At 41.6% G+C, this 22883-nt stretch overlaps 1 protein-coding gene across 1 annotated transcript in view; it reads left to right on the top strand.

The window, feature by feature from the left end:
- Nucleotides 1-22883, top strand: part of CAMTA1 (calmodulin binding transcription activator 1) — a 467604-nt gene that overhangs the window by 163006 nt on the left and 281715 nt on the right. Inside the window, exon 4 of the mRNA XM_067311008.1 lies at nt 3779-3914. Coding sequence (XP_067167109.1) covers nt 3779-3914 — 136 coding nt within the window. The remainder of the gene's footprint in view (nt 1-3778; nt 3915-22883) is intronic.

Here is a 22883-nt window from a genome sequence, read left to right as displayed (position 1 = left end):
AAAGTGCATCAGGCTGAAACTGCTTCTCATTTTATGGAGATATCTAAAAAGCAGGTGCTTTCTGCAAACACTAAACTATAAACTAACTTGATATACTGCTGTCAAAACCGGCAACTGCTTCAGAGATGGAGATTTTGTTTTATTTCGTACAAATCGTGACTGTATTTTCCAGTGACCTCTTACCGGGTTCTTTTTTATCCTAGAAATAAGGCAGCAGGAAGCGTGTGCGTTTTGGCTTTGCGAAATCGCGGTGCGTCCGTGTCGCCCAGCTGCTGGGTCTGCACGATCCCGCGCTCCGCTGGGCCCGGAGCGGCAGGAAAGGAGCCTTGTTCCCACGCGTACTCGGGTCATCCCATGGGCTTGCTTCCCGGCGTTCGCAGATATCCATGTTTTCTTTGCCACCTCCTGAGGCAGCTAGAATGAAACTAACAGAATAACGACTTGCCGTGTCGTGAGTCCAGCATGTCCAAGCGACCCCCTCGGAAGAGAAATCGGAGCGCTGAGGGCGATAGCGGCGGGTGTAAGCCAAGAAACGTGGTAACTGCAAAGCCCGGGGGGAATGTGCGTTTTCCCCACGACCAGCCCATGGCTCTTCGTAATTCTAGCATACGTTTTCTGAAAATACCTGGGCTACGAGTGCTGAAACAAAACAGCAAATGGGGTTGTACAACCAGGTCCTGCCTCGCCACCACCTTTTTCATTACTCACCCTAAAAGTGCAGGTATCTTGTAAGCCGCGGGGCATGTTTTTGAGACCATGATAAACAGGTATCTTTGTTTTGAGGAGAGTTTGAGCTGACACGTGAAATGACTAGAATTTCATAGAATAAACACCGAAACAAGATTTTTACGGAATTAATTCTCAATGTTGTTAAATGCTGTGGTTTCATTGACACCGAAATATTTATTTTCAGTGTGATGCATAGGAATAGAGAATAGTAGCAACCTCGGGTCCTTGGTTCTGGTCTCCTCAGAAGTTGGTGGGAGGAGGAAGAGAGAGTGTCTTGTGGGAACAGTGCCGATTTTCATTCATTCAGTTAAAAGCTGAATTTTTCTATTTTGGTAAAAATGCACTAATAATCACAAAGATCAAAGATCACTTCAGTCTTATAAATACACCAAAGTCAGGAGGTCTGGACTCTCGAGTCATTTTCCATTTTTTTGAGCAAGTTTTTCCTGTTTCCTGGACTTTTCCCTGAGGTTATTCATTGAACTGGATGTTTGGGGGTGATTTTTACTGCTTCATATGTTCTTGTATTGTGAGAACTGTCTGGATACAAAAACTTCCGTTTTCCCCCGATTATCCCATTTCTAGTCGCAGCCCATCCTACCTTTGTGCCTTTCCTGCAGTTTGGGAAGATGATCCCAACTGCCTGGAGCCCAAGGGCCCTCGCTAAGAGCATGAGGCAATAATGCAAGTGAGAGACCAGGCACCTTCCGGGATGGTTCCCTGGCGCCCCGCTAACGATGCGGGAAAACGAAGCACCCGTCGCTACCGCGTTATAAACTTGCTGCAATTTCGTTGCGCTGGTAAGACGCAGCGTGCTTTGGGGAAGGCGGTTTGCCATCCTTCAGCGAAGCCTTTTGGCAGTATTCACAATGCAAATATTCAATAAAAATGTCTTCTCTCTCCTCCCAATTCTAAAGAAACAAATAAGCACATTCTATGTATTTTATCTATTTTTCGCAAGATTCCTGTAAGAGTCGAGGCAGGTGTTGGTCTAGGTGTTATAATTGCCATAGCACGTGTTTGAAACATAACCTAAATCTGTTTCTAACAGATGGGCCTTGAAGAAATACGGATGTAGGCTGTGTCACATTTCTTGTGTTACTGAAGCCCTGTGTTCAGTACTGTATGACTCTGTCCAGTATTTGGGAGTAGAAAGTTTGTTTTCATACTGAAAGAGATTTTGTGCAGTTTCCTGCTCATGTTCATCAAATTTATGGTGTGGATATGCTTTAGTGTAATACGCAAGTGCATTCTTGGGGGAAAACATTGCATGTAAACTAGACAGGACATCATTTTTACATGCATGTGAAAATGCATACTTAAATACAGAAACAAAGGGACAGGTATATTGTTTTGTGTCAGCTTCTAGATTGCTGATGGTATTTGTTTTGATAGAGAAGGGTGATTATATTGGTTGATCTAGGTAATTTCCACTGCCTACAGTGGTAGACAGCTCTCAGTAGCCTATTTTCCTCAGTAAAAGGGCAACTTTATGCCCGTAATAGAGCATTGGGGTTAGTTACTCTATAATTAACAGCATTTCCAGTATTACTGCCTCATTAGTATGTAATAAACATTGGGTGAAGTCATCTGTCTCAAAATGGAGTATTTTGTTGGTAGTTTGTTGAGAGAAGAATGAAGTGGAGACCCCTCACTTCCAGCGGGATTGCCCTTGGGCATTTCAGCACGGGCAGCGTTTCAAATGCTGATGTGGGAGGGGGGGAAAAGGATGCTTTTCTAGCTGGTCCACGCACTGTTTTTTTACACCTTTTGGCGTGGCATTGAAACCACAAACTAATGTTGTATGAACACAAACCACTTAATTTGGCTTATTTATTTAAAGAGCTTACTTGTCTTGGCTGGGAGCTAGGCTGGACCTCTCGGCTGGCAGCGAAAGCGGCAGCAGGGCTTGGCGATTCAGAAGGACTCTTTGCTCCATCTGAAAATCCAGGTACCAGCTGATAAAGTGTAAAAAGTTGAGGCTCACAAAGTGATGTGAAGTGTGTGGTTTGTGGGATTTTCCTCTCTCTCTCTCTCTTTTTAGAGGCTTCTTTCTGCTAATTTGTTTATCCAAGTTCAGGAGTTTTACTTTATCAAATGTCTCCAGCCAAAGCTTTCCTGTGAAAGTTGTTTATTGCTGCCACTGTTAATGTTGTTGTTTTTCTTTGTTCTTGGTGCTCTAAAGCCAAATTGCTGTGACTAATGTACCACTGAATTTCTGCAGCATCTACAGTACTGCTGTCTACATGTGATGCATGGTGTCTTTTTAGTGATATTTTTTTAATATTACAGCAGAAATGCCCCTTTTGTGTATTGGCTTAGCATATGGCAAAACATTTCTGTGAAATATCTTAGTACACCAAAAAGATGTTAACTCCTGTCTTTACCTTGGACAAATGTCAGTGCTTCTCCGTTGATATTGTAAAGCACCAGTGTGGTTCCTAAGTGGAAAATGTTTTCAAGTGTCTTGAAGTCAAGGTGATAATCAAAAAAGAGAAAGTTATCCCGTGTTGTACCATTCATCTGAGTAGTGAAACCAATGTACAAACTAATGCTTTTTTTCTCTGGTTTTTGTTTATTGTGCTTTTAAGCCAACTTACTTGTTCTGGTGCTGCAATAAACATAGTTGCTATCTAATCCTGACTGATGTGTTAAAAAGAGGAAGAGATGGTCTCTAATACAATAATAAGCATTTGTTTTTCCCAAGCCTTTCTTTCTTTCTGATCTTCCATGTGTAGCTCAGTCCAAGCATAATACATCATGTTCAGACACTGGCTATTTTACTATAAAGACCTTTTCTTTCCCCTTCTTATCATTGACACATTTAATTCATTAGGTACAAAATTCACAAGTAAATTTTTGTAGACTGTAAAATATAGTTTATCCAGTGAGCAGCAATGAAAGATTTAAAAAAAAAAAAAAAAAGTATGCCAAATATGTTGTATTGCTTTTCTGTAGAAACTTTTACTGGTCTTCAGTGCCTTGCTTCAGTAATTCTTGTAGAGTGCTTTTTTTCTTTATGTAATTCAAAACTGTTTCTTGTTTTCAGACCGCAGAATGGTTCTATGATACTGTACAATAGGAAGAAGGTGAAATACAGGAAAGATGGATATTGCTGGAAAAAAAGGAAAGATGGGAAAACCACCAGAGAGGATCACATGAAACTGAAAGTCCAAGGAGTGGAGGTAGGAGAGCGAAGGGGCCACTTCTGAATGCTGGGTGGGCTGAAAGGCAATGTCTCCCCCAAATCACTCCGATTGTGGAATTGTCAGTACTTTCAGAATAATCCTTATTTGCTGAATTCCTGCTTTTTTTTCCTCCGAGAGAGAGAGAAAAAAAAGCATACACATGTTCTTTATTACAGATCTGGGCAAAACTTGAATATAGCTTTACCTTCTCATTGTGTTCCTGCTCTTTGCTTGTCATGAAGTTGCACAACTATATTGTTGAAGACACTGAAGTGTTGAAAAGTATCTTTTGGTAGAATACATGTTTTTTTACAACAGGTATTTCCCAAAGACGACCGAACATCTCAAGGGTGGGTTGCTAGGCATTTGCAAGTATCCTCTGTCTTTTTTTTTATGTGTAAGCAAGAATGCGTCGTATGTATATGACTTAGCCTAACAAAATGCTGGGTAGTTACTGGTAGTAATTGCCATAATTTTATGTATGTTTGTTAAGTATTGGTCTTACAGTATGCAGAAGTAAAGTTTCTGTTGAATTTGGACGAGGATTAGGCCCTATTTCAAAGTGTGTTTTGATACAGACCCTTGCTCTACTGATGTTACTTGGCAGTTTGGAGAAATTCAGAGATTGACTTCACCTGACACTATTTTCAGAATAAGACTGTTCAAAAATATGTGGTTGTTTGGCACAACTTCTCCTTGTTAAACTTTGTGTGAGGAAAAAAATCTCTTCGATCGCACTGACCATTACTGATGCTTGTAAGGTCTGCACAGGTGTGGGTAGAAAGTACATTTATTAAAATTTTTCTTTTCACTTTGTTAAGTGGGAATTACATTTTCTGGTAACAGCAGTTCAACTACAAAGGCTTTACCTAGCTTAGTTCTTAAGAACTGTATTTCTTGCATTTCATTCCCAACTTTGGGCCAAAAATCCTAAAAGGGCGTTAGTGTGTAGTTGTAGCATTTAGCTATGTCATCAAGAAAGACTCTAATTTCAGCAAATGAACAGTGAAGTCATAAGGGTATATATTGGTGTAAGCTATTGATTTCTGCAGTTAATAGAATGTGTGCATCACTGGGGATCTGAAGCTGTGCCCAGTTACGCAGGCACAGCACAGAATAATTGGTAGTGTTTAATTCCACGCAAAATTTAACCCATTAATCTCTGGGTATATCTGATAATGCTCTGCCTGCATTGCTACCAACCGTGACAACAGAAGTGTTGCTTGTATTGCTCAGCCGTACCTGCATTAAATTCCAGATGGATACGCAAATATTGACCTTAATCACACTGAAGTCTAGAATCACCTGGAAAAGTCAAACACCTTCCCAAGATGATGTGCTTCTTCCAAATGTGTAGCTATATGGCCTGTTAGAGCAATTACTTCCACTTATTTCACTTTCACTTATTTTGTATTATGCTAGAAGTCATGGAAAAATGTGGAATTAGAAGGGATCTTGTGGATTATCAGGTCTAGGCTCTTGCTATTGCCAGCCATTAGGACATGCAACCCTTTCACCAGTTTATTAGTCTCCAGGTTAAAAACAGCCTAGTATCTCATACTCAGTAGTCTCATAAGGAAGAACTTTTCACTCTGAATGTTTTTTTCTGATTTCCAGCCTGAGTTTATGCACAGCTATTTCATATCCATTTATTCTGCTGCAAACATCATCTTACAGCTCTCCTCGCCTTCTGTGTTTATCCCACACATCTACTTATGTCACTCTGAAAGTTTTATTCGCTTTTTTTTTTGAACTTTGGGCTAAGCTCAGCTTTCCCACGTCACCCCCGTAGGCCCATCGTTGCAGCTGTTTCGCACTGAATTAATCTTTCGTGAGTCTCGATGATTAGCAGTGTACACTCCCAAAAGTGGCTTTAGGATTTGCACTATTTTTTTGACGTCTGCTGCTCTGTTAACAAATGGGGAGGTAAAAACAACTTGAGTTTGTGGAATACATTTCATATTCAAGCTTTCTTTTAGGTAATTTGTCATTCTTACATTCTGTCTGTTTTAATGAGGTTTTTGGTTTTAAAATAGTATTAAATGGATTGCATTATATTACACCAGAGAGATATAACTTTGTTCTATAATTTTTAGATCCAATAACAATGTTTTATTATGACAAGCCAAAAAAAAAGTCAGTATAATAGAAATTGTGTATTGTTTTTGTTTAGGGTTTGCACAGCGTGATTTAATTAACTGCTGTGCACTTTAACAATGCAGAATACCAAAACCTCTGCCGCAAAACTTATCTATAAGACTGGCCATTGCCTACATGGCAGGTGCATATTGTTAGGCAAATGTTTTCTGCTGAACTCCTCAGAGGCAGAGTGCTGCGCTGTTAGGCTGCTCGACCTCTTAAATATCCCCGTCTATCACCTTTCACTGAAGTAGCCTTGTACTGAACCAAATAATTTCTATTTTATTGAAGTGTATGTTCTAGAAAGTAACAAATATTGAACAATTTCTACATAAATCCAGGTATTAAGTAGCTTTAGGGAGAGTATCACAATCAGGATAGTCTGTGTAAGTATTGAAAAGAAACTAATATTTAATTCTTCAGTGTATCAGCATACAAAGGAACTGACATTTCAAGTAGTAGTGATTTATGTATGGAAAGACTGAAGAAAAGACACTGACAGGAAAAAGCTAAAGGAGATTGAGGTCAAGATTTGAAATTTAATTCCAGCATAGATTTGGGGCTGGAAAGGTTGGATCTATCATAGAAATCTCTCTTGTACTTGGAGCATTTCGACCTCTCTTTGCTTCTCTTCTGGTTTGGTTGATCTACCGCTCTCTACAGGCAGAGAAAACTGAGCACGTTAAAGTCGGGATCTACGGCACCATTTGCTGTCGTCGTGTTAGTCGCTTGCTTGTACTCGGCTCGTGGGACGGAGGTGAGGACGGCTGGTGCCGGTCTGAATCTGGTGCCGCTCTCGGAGCGGCGCTAACCTGCCCTGCAGCCGCTTGCCGCCGTCCCCTCCCGCGCTCGGCTGCAGTCGTGCCGCTGAACAGCTACTGCCAGCCTGAGTCCTGAACCGTGCAGGAAAAGGTCATCTTCGTTTTCTTGACCTCTGGGAAGAATTAAATACTTTTCACCTTCTTAATTACTAGTTTGGTACGTCCCACACCCTGTTACTTCAAGGAGGGAGTTTCAGTTTGTTTGCGATACCGTCCTCACTGGAAGTGATGTTCTTTGCTTGGACACATAGGCAACAGATTTAAAATAATAAAAAGCTCTTTTTAAAGTTGGGATGATACTGTAGTTAACTACATTAGGGTTTAACAGGGCATGAAATAACTGTCTGCCTTGTGGCACTGCCAGATCATTTCAGCTATTTTTGCAGCCAGAAGATAAGTAGGTATCATAGTCCTAGCGATGGAAAAATACTTACAAAGACAACAGCCGAGAACGTTTACAGTATCCAAATGAAGTTTTGAAAATGGCGATAAAAAGGCAAGAGGGAGAAACAAGTTGGCCAGTGAAACTACTGACCAACCAATTCTGAACAGGGATTTGTATTAGTATATTTTATAGTTAATTACTTCCTGAGTATCATCAACCTAATGGCTGCTGCATGTTTCCACGTTTTGGGTAGGAAAAATATATATAATTTGAAACAAATTTACACCAGATATTTGAGGGTTTTAGGTGTTTGAGTAACACAGAAGGATTTGATGAGCATGGACGATACAGGTATGGCAAATTTAGGAAATCTAGAAAAAGGGATAAACTAATTAAGCAGGTGGATGTTAAAGGATAACTGCCTGAAATCCTTAAAGTATTGCCTTGGTTAACATCACTGCTCATGAGAGTTTTGGATATTACTTTCTTGATTATCTGATGCACAATCCTGTTAGAAAACACTGGATAAACAAGAAGGAAGTTAATTTGGCCTTTCCCTTAATATTCCTCTTTGTGAAATTCTTCACGGGATCTGTTCAAAATCTCAAGTCCATGATCCTTCTTTAAATTCTCATTAGTTGGAATCCCTGGTGATATGTTCCTAGTCAATTCACATAATTAAAAATTTTTAACTAATGAATAATAGTAAGGAGTGTGGAAATAGCTATAACATAATTCAGGACTGACATTGCTCTGAATTTACAGATGGTTGGCTCACTTAATGTATTTGCCTTTCCTCGTGCATGAATCTTTTCAGTTGCCTATAAATGGCACGTACACCTGAATGCATAGTAAACTGCTGCTAAAATGAAAACGACGTCATATTATTATAGTACTTCAGAAGGGGACCTCTCAGCAACTAGGAAACTTCTTTCTCTTGGAAATCTCTCTCTAGTATGACCTTTTCTGTCAAACCCAACAAGTTCTTGAAATGTGCAGTACAAATATTTGTCCTTAAAGCCCAAATATTTGAAGGGGAGAAGAGTGCCTCTTAATGGTTATGAAAAGATTTAGGAATAAGGGAACAGAAATTTAGTAAAGCATTTAAGGAATGAGTAACTTTGTCCCTGTGCAATACTGCTCTCCAAGGGTGCGCCCATCCTGTTAAGGGTGGAAACATCTGAACGTGGGTTTTGGCCCCACGGACACTTGTGACTTAGTGGGAGATGGGTTCATGCTTCATCGTCCTCTGAACAGAGATTATATTAGTGCCTCCGTCCTCGTGAAGCTTCCTCTGCTGGATGCAACCTGAGTTTGTGTTTCAGTCCAGCCCCCCGGCCCAGCTGTGTTCAGCATCAAGACAGAATGAGGTATTGCACAGAGCCTGGATTTAGAGCTCATTCTTCAGTGGATGTGCTCGGTCTAGTATCCTCTCCTGGTATCTGAGACCTCCTGTCCGACTGTTTCGGCCCTAAAACTCGCAGTGGCTCCCTCAGATGTGCCAGTAGGTTTCCCGGGGTTCAGCTTGCTGTGCAATTTACTCCGCTTCCCGCCTTCAAAGACCCGTGTGCAAGTGTCTCTGAAAACATCTGTTCTGTTTGTCAGCACCAAATATGTGTTTCTGTTCAGAGAAAACCATTTATGTTAGTCCACTTCCTGCCGCAGATGCTTTATCGCGAAGAATCTCGGAGACCCATGAAGATGTTCTCCTGTAAGCTTTAGTCACGCTGCAGTCAAAAACGTCCCTTTTATGTCATAACTGTGGCCTTAATTTTCCTCTTGTCCTCTGACTGAGTGAACCTTTGTTTTTTGGAAGGCTGGCACTGACTCTGTGGCTCTTCGTCCTGCTTTGGAGATGCTCTGCTCTTCCCAAACCCCATCCCTGCCCAGAAGCTAGAGGAAATGGTTCGCTGGAATTTCAGGCAAGCCAGTGGCCTGCAGAGTTGCTGTCGATGTAATTTGACCAAATTATTAGTATGAACCTGAAACTCTACAAAAATTCCACGTTTTTAGTGACAGCATTCGTAAATGTGAATCCGCTTGTTTCTGTGCTTGCATAGGAAGGGGGAGCAGCGCTGTCAGCTGAGCAGTGAGGACCACCTTCAGCGGTCCCAACTTGTCACCAAGGGTTTCTCATCAGTGGTGGTTCAGCCTGACACTGTGAATCAGAGAACAAGCTGAATAAATCAGAGCTCGTGTGTTCGACACATTTTTCTCTCATATATAGATGTATGTTACCGCATTACAATATGGTAATTTTTATGAATTCCTTTAAAAAAAAAAAAAAGAGTAAAACTTGATTTAAGTCTTAAGAGAGAAACTCCCTTGTGGAAAGGGAAATGCAGAATATCAATTTTGTATGCAGGACTTGTATTTAATTATTATCATAACAGTCCCTTAACATTATTACAGATTAGTCCACAAGGACATGAATGGAAATTTTAGATTATTCAATTACTACATAAACCTGGGAACATCACTGTCAAAACTTTACAAAAGGCTTCTTTAGCATTTGGATCTCGATATGCAGTGTACCTACACTAGACATTACCCAGGCTGCATAACCTTGGTGATAATGGCATAATTTACTGTTACAGTTTGTGAGCTGGGAATACATGTTAAGAACAAGACGACTTTTTCTTTTAGTAAATGACCAAATGGGCTTCTCTGTATTATGTAAAATAACCCATCATGGAATATTAAACTACAAAATGTTTTTACATCTTCTGATTCCCTGCTATTGTCAGTGAAATTTACTTGCAAGTTATTACTGGAGGGTGAAAGCAACTTCTGAGATCACACGCTCAAGCAGCCCTAATCTTGGAAACTATTCCTAGGACAGTCTGATTCAATTCACTTTAATTTACATGGGCTTTGCTCACCCTCAGAGGTGAGCCGCGTAGTTTGCAAACTAATTAGGTTCACGTTGTTCAATCAGGCTGCTTAATGCATTCCAGAAAAATGCTGCAGAATGGCTTTGGAGAAGAAATTAGAGTTTAATGTGAAAAACTTTCTGAAAAAATTACACGTGTGCATACATTAACACAAACAAGCGTAGTCCTGAGATCAAAAGAGGAAAATTGCTTAGGAGTAGTGACAGGTTTTGTACAAATCTATTCTTTGTTATTGCTGTTAAGTTTTTTTCTTTCAAATGCCTTTCACTATTTATCTTCCACCATACGAATTTTAAATGGAGTCTCCCTCGTGCATTTTTGAACCTGCAGTTTGGGGCTCTGGCAGGCCACGTAACGCTTCAGAAGGCACCGGCTATGGTTGGGGTCCTGTGTTTCTAGTTCCCAACTTGGCGTCGTGGTTCATGGCTCAAAGGGGTCCCCAGGGCTCCAGCTCAAAGACGACACCTCCTCCCCTCGGGAGGGACGAGGGACGGCGCAGTCCGAGCACCGAGCCCTCCTCCGTGCGGAGCCGCGGGTCGGGAGCTGCCCTGTGCACCCTCCTGGCCCGTTTAATGGATAATAGCTGCCCCCCTCGAGGCAGGGCCCTGGCACCTCTCGGACCCCCCACCACAAACTAGCGTTTCTGGTGCTTTCATCTCTGCTGTTGTAATTTACACCCACCTTGACAATGAAAGCAAGGGGCAAATATTTATTCCAGAAATGTGGAAGATGTTGACTTCTCGTGAACCGATTTGGAATTCATTTCACCGAATGGTCTAGGCGGTGCGTGGCGTGCAGAACCCATGGTTGTTACGGCATCTTAATGATCCCCGTGTCTGTGGCAGGGCTGGGGAAATCAAGGCGTTGGTTTCTAAAGAAGAATATGGATTATCATTAAATCTGAAGTGAGTCTCCTGAGAATCCCCTCTGGAGAGAATATACCTGTCAATAATTCCTCGTCTGTGTTGGGATCCCAATGTGTTCATGGGCAGTAACATAAATTCACAGCAAATGGCGGTGGGTTTTGGCATAATTTCCCAACTCCTCGTACGTGTGCAAGAGCTTTTATTCTTCAACAAACCCGTAACATGCCTAATCCCTTAATTGCTGTAGCTTACTTTACAGTTTATAACTTTCAGCAAGGAAAACTTCCGTAATATCTGGGTGTTTCAGAGCTGCAGATTCCGCTGAGATCGGGCGATTTGCTTGTATATATCTGTGGTTTTGAGTGGGACTCTTGAAAGGATTTATTGCTGCCGTCTTGGGTAGAACCGGTCGTGGTTCCTAAGCCTTGTAAAGCGCCTCTGGGGAGAGCCCCGAAGAGGAAAAAGCACGTTTGGTAGAGAATTTGGGGGAACACTTGAATTTAAATGCTCCAAACTTGCTGCTCATACAGGCAGTCAGCTGCGTTAAAACGCTGAAGTGCTTTGAGTGCAGCTGATTTGATAGGAATTGGCTGCAAGTCTGACTGTAACTACGTTCTTAAACGTCTTTACACACACTTAAATGAAGTATATGCGTAAGGGCTTTGAGTTGGATCCTCTGCTGTTGGGGAATTCATATCCCATTTCTTAATGGAAGTCATGGAATAAACTCCATAGACAAGGCTATAACATTAATATTTATGGAAAAATTATTAAACCTTTAGACAATATAGTACAGCTTTTACACTGCATTTTTTTACTCTCTCAAACGGGCAATATCAGTTTAGAATAACTAAATATTGACTACCAGATTAAAGTTTGCTTCATTTATGGATAGTCACTTAGTCTATAAAATTAGGTTACTTGGAGGTTTCCAGATGGAATCACTTGGAAAATGTAAGGAGCCTTGAAATGAAGGAAATGGAAATAAATTTACAAAGAAATAAAGAATCTGTTTTTTATACTTCCTTTTGCAAATAGCCTTTTCAATGACATATTGTGAATGGACTGAATTATAACAAAAAGAGAAGTGAAAGCTGCAGGGTAGAAGAACAACTGTTAAATTTACTTTAACTGATATAATGCAAAGCAACAGTTTTTACACTCAGTTAGTTCACACATTGTGTTGGGGACAAACCAGAATGTAAAACGTTTTTTGTTTTGTTTTTATATGATTAGGGGAGAAAGGGTGAAATAAATGGAGTAAACTGCATTCTGGGGATTTTCCCTTGTGTTTGATTCCTTCCACCTGTTGATGTTTTGTATGACTTTAGCAGCCTGAGGAATCTTTGCCCTTGCTAGTCTGTTTTTTACCATCAGACAACTTCTTTAAATAAATGGATTGAACTTTTTTTTTTTAATTTGCTTTGGGGCAACAACTGAGTTTTTCGTGCAAATGTTACGAAGCAAAGTTAGGAGCAAGAGCTTCTGTAACTGCGAGGTTAGCTTAAGAATATGCTGAATTTCGGTGAAAGACAAATCACGTGGTAGGTTCACTGCTGTTTGCAAATGCTGAAGCACTAAAGGGTGCCTGTAAGGCAGATTGTTTCAAGAAACTTATTTAGCTTATTTGGCTTAATTGTCTATCCTTTCATTCTGAATGCCATTACAGTAACATTAAACCTTGTGCCGTATTACTGCTGGTGTCACCACCTAGTATATTTTGAATACAGTGACAAAATAATTTGTGGGCTTTTTCATATATCTTAGCAAATGAGAATTTTCATTGCAGTGAATTAAAAAGCAAGTCATCTTTTGACTTCAAGTCATAGGCTGGTTGCCTGTGTGGAAAGGACTATGAAAAAACCCTTCCATTCAGGATTTTATCATAAAAATTTTAAATGTATTAGCATCAAAATGCTAAAAATCTTGGAGACTAAAGATTTTTAAACATTTCCTATTTATGGGGTAACTTAAATGACTTAATTCCTTTAATTTATAAAGGAATATAAGTTAATAAGGAATAATTTCCTCCAGAAACAGCAACCAGTAAAATAACGTTTTTCTCATGTGTTCGGTGTTTTTTAGTTAGACTATTGATTAAAAAGATAGTTGGAACCTGTTTGGGAAAATAATTTAAACTTGTATAATGACAAAACCACACCAAATAAATAGTGTACTTTAATGTTATTTCTAAAGGGGGGGGGGAGCAGATTTAGTTAATTTGCATAAATGATACAATTTATCTTGGTTTGTAAGGCTTTAGCAAAATTTGGCTCATGGATGCTAATAAATATGTTTGGTACGTTTTATTTTACTACCTATTCATCTTTTTATTGAACACAGAAAAATCACGTGGCATATTTTCTTGGTGCTGAAAAACACTGCAGATCTTCCTTGTGCGCTTTATTTGTTCCATTACTACAACACGGGTGTTTGGGGGTTTTTCAGGCTCTGTGAAGTCTGATGCAAGTCCACCTGCGCTTTTGTATCTCTGAGTTAGGAAAGTTTAAACCTTTCCGTGCGTGCGAACGTGGCGTGCTGCCGCTGAGCAGGGGCTGAGGTTGAGGTGTGCAGGCTAAGACGGTTCGTGTTGTCACGTGCGATTCAGACCACTTTAGGATACATCAGCTGTCGGATATTAGCTGATGGACATAAATATTTTCTGTAGCTTACGGTGATTTAACAAATGCTTTTGAGTACATAGGCTTCTGACGTAGATTTTAAGATGTCCCAAAGGGATAAAGGTCTTCTCTAGCTGTTTATTTTCTTACTTATCACTGAATGTCTCTGCACTGGGGTTAAACCACTCAAGTCACCATGTTAGTGCTACCAGAAAAACACATTTTGTGTTATTTGTGGTAGATTAAGGAGATTAATTATGAATTATAATGGTAAAGAAAGTATATTATGATATATCTTTGAGGCTAAAGTTGTTCTTGTTAGAGAAGTAGAGAAAACGTTCCTGAGACAGCAGAGGCAATTTCATCTGTCTTCGCTTTAATTAGGCGTTGGGGCTAGTGAAGCGACCGCGTCCAGATGGCTGCGGCCTCGTGTTCTTGAGGTCCACAAGGCCAGAGGCTTCTTGCAGCTCCTCAAGCTGTTGCAAGTCACCGTCCCAGCGCTGGCGGCTCCGGGCAGAGTACGAAACAGCTCTGCGCTGGGAAATGCATGGAGCTGCTGCTGGAGTGCTGGTGCGCGTTTGCAAAACAACATAAATGAAACGTTCAGGTTTCAGCAAAGATCCTTTACCCCAGTTGAAGAGTGCTGCAGGCCGTGTTTCCTCCTTGTCAGCCTGGTTTTGGTACTGCTGTTCAAGTCCATGTTGCCCTGGGTGGGAAATTAATGAAGACGGCGTCTCAAAATCCTTCAGAGAAGCATAGCAAAAGCTCTTAGAACAACTATATGACTTGCAAAGTTTCTGAAATAAGTGGCCAAACAGCTGCATCCAATTATAATTCATGTATCATTTTGTTGAGTAACTGAAGGTTGGTGAAAATAGCAGAAGGACTTAGAAATAATGGTTAAGTGTTATATAATTTGGTGGTCTTCAACAATTTTTAGACAGGAGGAGGTTTGAAGAGGGGGACTTTACAGAGCATTGTGGAAGAAGAGATAAATGGAAAAAAAACCCCGCGGATTATTTCATCTTGCAGAACTAATTTAACATAATTATTCCCTAAGATATGCTGCTAATACTTTGTTTAGTTTGTCCTAAATGACTGGATTCTTATCACACTTCTGAGGAAGTAATTCCACCGTCTGCTAGATCTCTTTGTCAGGAAGCCCTGTCTGCTATTCAGCCTGATTTGTTGCTTAATTTCATCCTGTTACTTGACATCCTCCCAATAATTGTTTGAAGGCAAAATTCCAAGAAAAATATGCTTGATGTGGAGCAAAAGCCCTGTAAGGTCTAATACCTGTGAGGAAGTATTGGGTAATGTTTCCTTTTCTGGAAAAACGTGATGTCCTTGCCATGGCCAGATCAGAGTGATCTGTTGTGCATGGACTTGGTGTTAGTTGTTTGTCTTCAGGATGTTTCAACTCTGTGACCAATGATTGCAAAAACCACAACAAATTTGGAGTGGCAAGGAAGTGCAGTTGGTTTATCTGGGGCACTTTCTTGCTTTCTCCAGTTATACGTGTCATCTTCTGCCACGCGCCTGTGTAAGCATGTCTGGGAAGGGTTCTCGAGTTGTGTACCGATTTTGGGAATGCAGAGATTAGCTTCACGCTACCTACAGTACAATCAATTGGTGTCCTGAAAGGGCTTAAATCCCACCATGTATTAAATTTGGGGTTGTAAGTGTTATGTTTTAATGCAACTTGGTAAGCTATTTCCTGTTTGAGCTTGTTTTCTCGTCTATTAAATGTCTTATTTTCTCTATGAAGCATCATGGTAGGAAAAAATATCATGGTCATCAAGCATCTAGAGGTTTTCCTCCTGCTGAAGCTTTTCACTTTGCTCAGCTTCTGGGAGTGACTTAGCCAGAGGAGTCGGTTTGTCCCCAGGCAATGTTCGTCCCCGTCAGCAGCGGTTTTGTGGAAAGGAAGAAAAGACTGAGGGCCTGGACGGAGGGTAGCGTGGGGTCGGGACCCCTTCCTAGGTGACAGGCAGGTGGCACGTAAGCAAGCCCTGTATAAGTCAAGGGCAACTGTCCCCTTAGTGCAAGGCATGATAACTGTTGCATGGCACAGGTTTGCAATAACTGCTCAGGTAATTGCTTTGTAATTGACTGCATCACCTTTTTTTTCCCGTTTAATAAATAGCACAAATAAAGCTGAGCCACATGTGGTAGGACTGTAATTCAAATTCCATTCACTAAAGTCTGAACATTTTTCATTTAGCATGTAAAAGCAGTTTCTATGTAAATTATTCCAAAAGGATCTCTGTGGACTAATGACATTAGTGTCTAGATAGATTGAAATTGTTTGAGTAATTGATACTACAACTACACCACATACTGTGGGGAAAAAAGGAAGAAACTGGTGATGTGAGTTTTCATGCTTCTCTGTTGAGAAGGAACTGGGAATCTGATTGCTGAATACATTGGATTCAGTCTGAAGAAATATGTATATTATATTGTCAGAGGCTACAAACATCAGGGATTGTTTGTTTCTGTTTTTAAGCCTTTATGCTTCTCCACACTTGAGAATTTATTATGCCACAGATGATTTAAATAGCAAAAGTGATTCTACAAATAGCTAGAATGGTGACACTTTTCTATTGCAGGCATCTCAGCCTCCTGCTACGGAGACCTTCCTTAGCTCTGCTTTCCTGTATCCTGAGTTGAAATGCTAACGGTTGAGCGAGATATCATTACTTCCAAACCAAGCAGACCTATCAGTGTTTCGATGCAGCGCTGTTTTTTCCTTGCTTTGCGAAGGTCAAAGTGAGCTTACACCAGTGTCAGCTGCTGTAGATGCTGCACGTCACTGGGGGAGGTGTTGAAGGCATCTAGCATGGCTTCTCTGACCAAGCCCTTCTCCAAAGCCACTTGCCACGCTGCATCGCCGCCTGCAGCTTTTAGATCCTGAACATGGGGAGGTCTGAGCTGCTTAAAGTCGGAATAGTGTCCTTCTTTGGGGGGGGGGGAGGTCCCCTGTGGTTGCAGTGCTGAAATCCTGCCCTGGTCAGAGACGGGAGTCCCACCAGGCTGTCCCATGCAGGCATCAACCCCACGGCTGTACTTTCTCCATCCTCCTCTTGGTTTGACTCCAAATCGGCGGTAGCCCTCATACTTTTCTGGACAAAGAAAATAAATGAAGCGTAGGTGCGTGTGTGGCCCCAGACAGATTCTGGTGAATTGGCATGTTCATGTTGTGAAATTCCTAGCTGTGCATGTCAACAAAGTTACCCACAGAACAGAAAATTTAAGTTAAGTAGCTTGCAATTTAAGGTAGCGGACACACAATTGCTCCATGCAGAGCTGTTCACAGGAACAAGCTAACTGGTATGTTGTAGGGAAAGCAGTTTTGACTCAAATTCACGGTAGGTACAAAAAGCAAAAGAATTGAACAACCCGAAATGGCTCCTGCGCACTTCCCTTAAATGTGTAATGCATTTGCTGTTGGATCAAGCCTCTGGATGGCGACTGGTATGTACCTGTTCTGATGTTATGAAATAATACTTCACACCTGCAGAGCGCCTGAGAATCTCCCAGAGCTTTAGTCATCTTCTGCCTCTTACTATAAAAGAAAACTGGTGTTTTGGAAGGTGAAAAGTCCTGGGGAGGCCTTGAGGGCCATTTCTGATGGGATTCCCTTTGGGAGAAAGGGACGGCAGGAGTGTGTGAAGCTGACCTGCTGCTCGTATTCCAGTCGCATTTACTAATGCAGCACGCCCCATCTGCGGAGGCATCCAGGAGCGCCGCTTCCCCGGCAGCGGTCGCTCCATGACGGGCAGTAACACATAATCAACGAATCAGCGCTTTTAGTGGGGATGCGGTGGCTTTCCTGGCACGGAGAACATTGTTCTCGCCCCCCCCCCTTTTAAAGTAATGGAAATACTCTTCCATGTATCCTTTTTGAGGAAGAAATAATTTTTAGTGCATTCATTAATTATCAGTGCTATAAATTATAAGCAAGTTGGGAAATGAAAGAATTTTCCTTGCTATTTAGTGATCTTATTAAATAAAATATGGGAACAAGCATGCCAATATGAGACAAGAGCTAAAAGGCGCCATCACATGCCCTTCTGAAACACAAGGTTTGTGTCCCTGGGAAGAATGTACAGCACAAATACACATTGACATTTATATTGACTATTTCAGTTTAAAGAAATTTAAAATTAAATATATTTTCTGCCTGCTCTGTGAAAAATCCATTTATGAAAACCAAATCCAATAGGAGATCTAAAGATTGGTGGCCAGAAATGAAATATTTTGAGAATAAAATATATGGAGATTGGATTGCTGGATCCATGGTCTCAGTTAAATGTGCCAAGGACTTGAGATGAAGGTAGAGGTTTATTGGTCTGAACTTTATCCTGATGGTTTGCAATTTAGAAGAGAAAAGTTTAAAGCAAAAGAAAATAAACATGAAACAAAAACACTATGCGGGTCAGAGAATATTCTGCATTACTTTGGATACCTTTTTGACCATCTTTAATGTACACACATCTTTATATGCACACATACAGAAAGACCAATCTCAAATATGTCTAAACTTTGAGGAGTTGTGTATTTTTAGAATTGTTTCTTTTTTTGCATCTACAGATTGGTTTCCAATAGAAACTGGATTCCTTTAGTACCAAACCAAGCAATTTAAATTGATTGACTAAATCTATTATTCCATTCAATTTTAACAGGTGTGAATAAATATGGATTTGATTCTTCAGGTAGACTTTTTTCTTACTGGTACCAGCAGGAGACAGATTTTTGCTATGAAAAACTTGTTCTCTCTGTCATTTTGCTTTCAGTAATGTGAATTACAGAAGTGCAGAGAGGTTGAGTTTGGAAGGACCTCTGGAGATCATCTTGCCCAGCCGCCCCCTCTCCAAGCGGGGGCAGATAGACCAGGCTGCTCAGGGCCGTGTCCAGTCATGTTAGTCTGTTCCAGTGTTCCCATGGCCTCTGGTTTGTTTTAAAAACAAACATGAGGGGTTTTTTGTTTGTTTAAATGGAACTTCCCATTTTTCAGTTTGTGTCCATTGCCTCTTGTGCTTTCACTGGGAGCCACTGAAGCCTCGCTCCGTCCCACGCGGTATCCACGCACGTGGGTAAGGAGGAGTCCAGCCGTGTCTCGCTGGCACGGAGAAGAGGGTCGGGATCGCCCCTCGACCGGCTGGCACCGCTCCCCGAGCGCAGCGCGGGGGCTGTCCTCCTCCTTTGCCGCGGCTCGTGGTCACCTTGTCCATCGGGACCCCCAGGGTCTCTCCAGCTGGTCGGCCCCCACGTGTCCTGCTCCATGGGGCTGTTCCTCCCCGGGCGCGGGACTGGGCGTTTTCCCCTGTCGAGCTCAGATTTCTGTCAGTCCATTTCTCCAGCCTTCCGAGTCATCCTTTCTTCGTCCTTTTGCAATCGAATCATGTTGGTTAAACGCGGCGACTTTCATTCTGAGTCGGAAGGGGTTAGTTCCCGCAGCATCCGGGGTGCCTTAAATGCGATGCCATTTATGGGCTCTTTGCTAGTAGCTCCCAAAAAGCTCCTTTAATGAGGGCTCCCTTCAGTGCTTGCCAAGACCAAAGGGTCTTCTCAGCTCTTAAGAAAATCGTAGCAGATTGTTTTGGCTTTGAAATAAAATCGTTGCAGCTTTTGCCAGATTAAGAGGTTTACTTTCTTCTGTGGGAATCCATACGATGGCACAGAGGATCCGGGTGATGAAGCGGTGTGTGTCTTGTAATTGCTTTATTGGCTGCGACTGAGATAAGAACTTGCTTTGGAAATGAAGAGGTTCTAGGCATTGTTATTGCACTTCTGGTTTTTAATGTGCATGTTTGTTTATTTGGGTTGTGTTAGAAAGTAAATCAAATCTTGTTGGCTATATTGCTGCTAATTTTGTATGCCTCAAAGATGCATTAAACATCCTTGTTTCTAGAGTTCCTGTTTGGAAGACAGATATTGACACAAGTGTGCGCAGGGAGGAGAGGCACTGAGACCCGAGTTATGAGTCTTAAAGCCTCTGGACTTCCTAAATAATTCTGTTGTTGTCCCCATACCTGAGAAAATGATCTAAGGACATAAAACGTATAAAAATTTAACGTTACTGCAAATTTGAGAAATATATGAAGAACAAAAATATGTGTAACTTAACTATAGCATGCTATATAAAATATATTTTTATATAAAATGCATAATATATGAAGATCCAAAGCAACTAAACCAGTAATATATTATCAGATGTAACAGTTGTGATTCATTACAACCAGGTAGTTCAACGCAATTAAATGTTGTCTACCGCACAAGGGAAGTTATGAACATGGTTTAGTGTGATTTTTGATACTGTTTGTGACAGATCAAGTTCCCATGCTGTACCAACCTTGTTGTTACATGCAATGAGACCAAAGTACCACCATCTTTTGAGTCTTTTGTAGCAATTACTTTTTATTGGCTACAATTACAGTATTTTGGTGCGGAATTCCAGAGGTAGGCACTGGAAAAAGGAAAAAAGCTAGGCTAAAGGGTGTAGCCCCTGACCACCAGTGCCTACAGCCGGTTCTGTGTCTCCGCAGGATCTGGCTGAGTTATTGACAGTGCAAGGGCAAAGTTAGGCTTAGCCAAAAGACAGCTTTCTTCATGCAGTCAGTTATTGAACCAATTTTTAAGCAAGGAGAAAAGCCCTCAAAATAAGATTTCAGTGTGGGATTGATCCATGCATGTATGCTTCTTAATGGCCACTGTTTCATAGGATATTCTTTATGGATCTTTTCTGTAGGCAAGAGGTAAGAATTAGTTAGGCAGTGTTTGTACGACTCTCTTGAAATATAAAGCGTTAAATGCATACTAGTACCATATTGTCAAAAATGAAATGGAAATAAGAGAGAGGAATGAGGCTTTAGTGGCATGGGAATGCCATCACTAGGGACAGATAGTATCCTGAACGGATGGATCTGCTGATGCGCCTTGTTCCCAGAAAGCCTGAACCCGCTTCCGTTCAGAGTGCCTGCGCAGAGCTACTGGAGGCATCCTGCCGGAAACCTCGCGCGCTTGCGACTTCCTGGAGTGAGGATTTTGTGCAAACTTTGTAGCATGTGCTTTCAAAGGAAGATATCTGCTCAGCTGCGTTCGATGCTGTGCATGAAGCTGTTTCTGTTTTTAAAATCGGGCACAATGGGAGCAGGCTGACAGTTATAATTCTGGCTGTTTGTGTATGCTGGTACCTTTTTCCTATGTTCCGGATTGTACCCATCACGTTTGGGAAACACGTATTATGCCTATTTGTAACAGCAAAGCTGCATGAATGAAGTCTGGAAAATTGAAATGCTCCATGAACTCGGAGGGATGTTTTAATCGCTCTCCGAGGCTGTGTCAGAGGAGCAGACGGTAAGAGTTATACTTATCAATTCAGCTTGATGCTCTGTCAGATTCTTATATATAGTCTCACTTTGGTTGCCAACTGTTTGCAAAATAAAAAGTGCTTCAACAGGCTCTTGGAAAATAACCTTGTTGTGAAAGTGTTTAAAAAAGAAGAGGAAAAAAAAAAAAGACAGCTTAAACAAAAAGGCACTAATGAGATGTTAGCCCATGTTAACAGAGTCGACATAATGGCTGGTGATGTGATGGAGTCGACAGGGCTAAGATCGCTGGTGTTTTACATTCACTGAATATGCTGAATTTGAAAACGTGCTACAGACAGCCATTTAACAAACTGAATAGTCTACTCTTGGAATAAATTAACTGTGCGAATCGAGGCGTTCAGCACTCGCCTGGAGACACTTGGCACCTCGCAGGATGCGCTCTCGGCCAAAGCTCAGAGAAAAGGTTACTTCCCCAGACGTTAGGGGATCCGTTTGAAACCGAAGCTGCTCTTTGAATCGTGCTGTGCTGGGCAGAGTCAAATTAAAAAATAAAGTAGGGGAAGAGGACTGTATTTGTATCAATCCTACAACAAGAAAATACAAGTGACCCTATCAGCAATTAAGGTAATATAGCAAGTTTAAACTATTGCATTTGAACGGGAAAAGCTATTTTTTTACTCCCTGCTTGTCTTAAAAATGTCATGGACATTAGGTTACGTTTAGCAATTGCCACATCTTTGCAAAATATCTTTTCATTATAATTGTATGGTAATTCATTCATTTTGGTGTTTTCATATTTCTACTGCCATCGTGTGGTTGCTCAGGACCAGCAGCACTGTTCTGTGGGTAATATCCCTGTTACAGGGGAAATACGGAGCGTGTCCTTGGTGCCGTGGGCTTGGGCAGCAACGGTGTGACCATTCCAAGGTCACACCATTTTTTATTAAGTATATTAAGGCCTTTTATTAAGTATAGTCAATTCTTGTACCTTGCTAATGGACAAGATGAGGTGGATTCTGTCTCCAAATGGTAGCCTGGGTTCTTTATATTTATATATATATGTGTGTGTGTATATTCTATGCTACTGCTTTCAGATCTTGTGCCACTAGTCTCCATCTGTCTGTTCACGTAACTGTTCCTCTGGCAAGAGCCGTTGCTTTCCTCGACCGACCATCTGCAGGAGCTGTCCTGTGTCTCTGACACAGCGGCTGGATCTCTCCTCGGTGCCCTCTTTCCCCTTAGCACCGTGCAGCTTCGTTCTCCCTTCCCTTCTCATCGTGGCTATTTTATATTTGCGGTTTTAGAGGCGTATGTTTTGTGTGATGACGTAGTAGGGTACAGCAAATGTGGAGGCGTCGCTGAAGGCCGAGACCCCTCCGAGACGAGCAGAGCCGGGACGTTCCCGGTCTGCCGCCTGCTTGCCAGGGTGCCGGCGTTTCTCCGGCTGCGTCTGCAATCTCCTCCGCGAATGCTTTGAGATCGCGGGACCGTTACGTAGCGGCTGAATTGCTCTGATTTACTCTCCTCGCTCAGGCACCTTCCTGATATAGAAGAAAAAGGCATGTGTTTCACTCTTAGCTTGCACCCTGAACTTGGAATCCTGCATTTAAAATTATTCTTTTTCAAGAATAAATACCGAAAACCTGCTACTAACATAAAAATCTTACAAAATAGAACAGGAGAAAAGTTGATCTGCAGTTTAAAAGTAGACTTGCTTAATACTTTGAGTTCTGTACTAATAAGGTAAAATAACCCTGAGCTTTTATAGGCTCGACGTGCCTTAGGAAGCTCTGGAAATGGGGCCTCCCCGGAGCCGGCGGTCGGTGCTGGCAGGGCCGTGCCACGAGCCCTGGGCTCCGCTGCCCCGGCGTTCGCCAGCGGCTGCTGCAGCCTCCGAGGGCTCTGC

Source organism: Apteryx mantelli, chromosome 26, assembly GCF_036417845.1.
Source record: "Apteryx mantelli isolate bAptMan1 chromosome 26, bAptMan1.hap1, whole genome shotgun sequence".
Taxonomy (NCBI): domain Eukaryota; kingdom Metazoa; phylum Chordata; class Aves; order Apterygiformes; family Apterygidae; genus Apteryx; species Apteryx mantelli.
The sequence above is the reverse complement of the archived record's forward strand: the minus strand, read 5'-3'. Positions and strand labels throughout refer to the sequence as shown.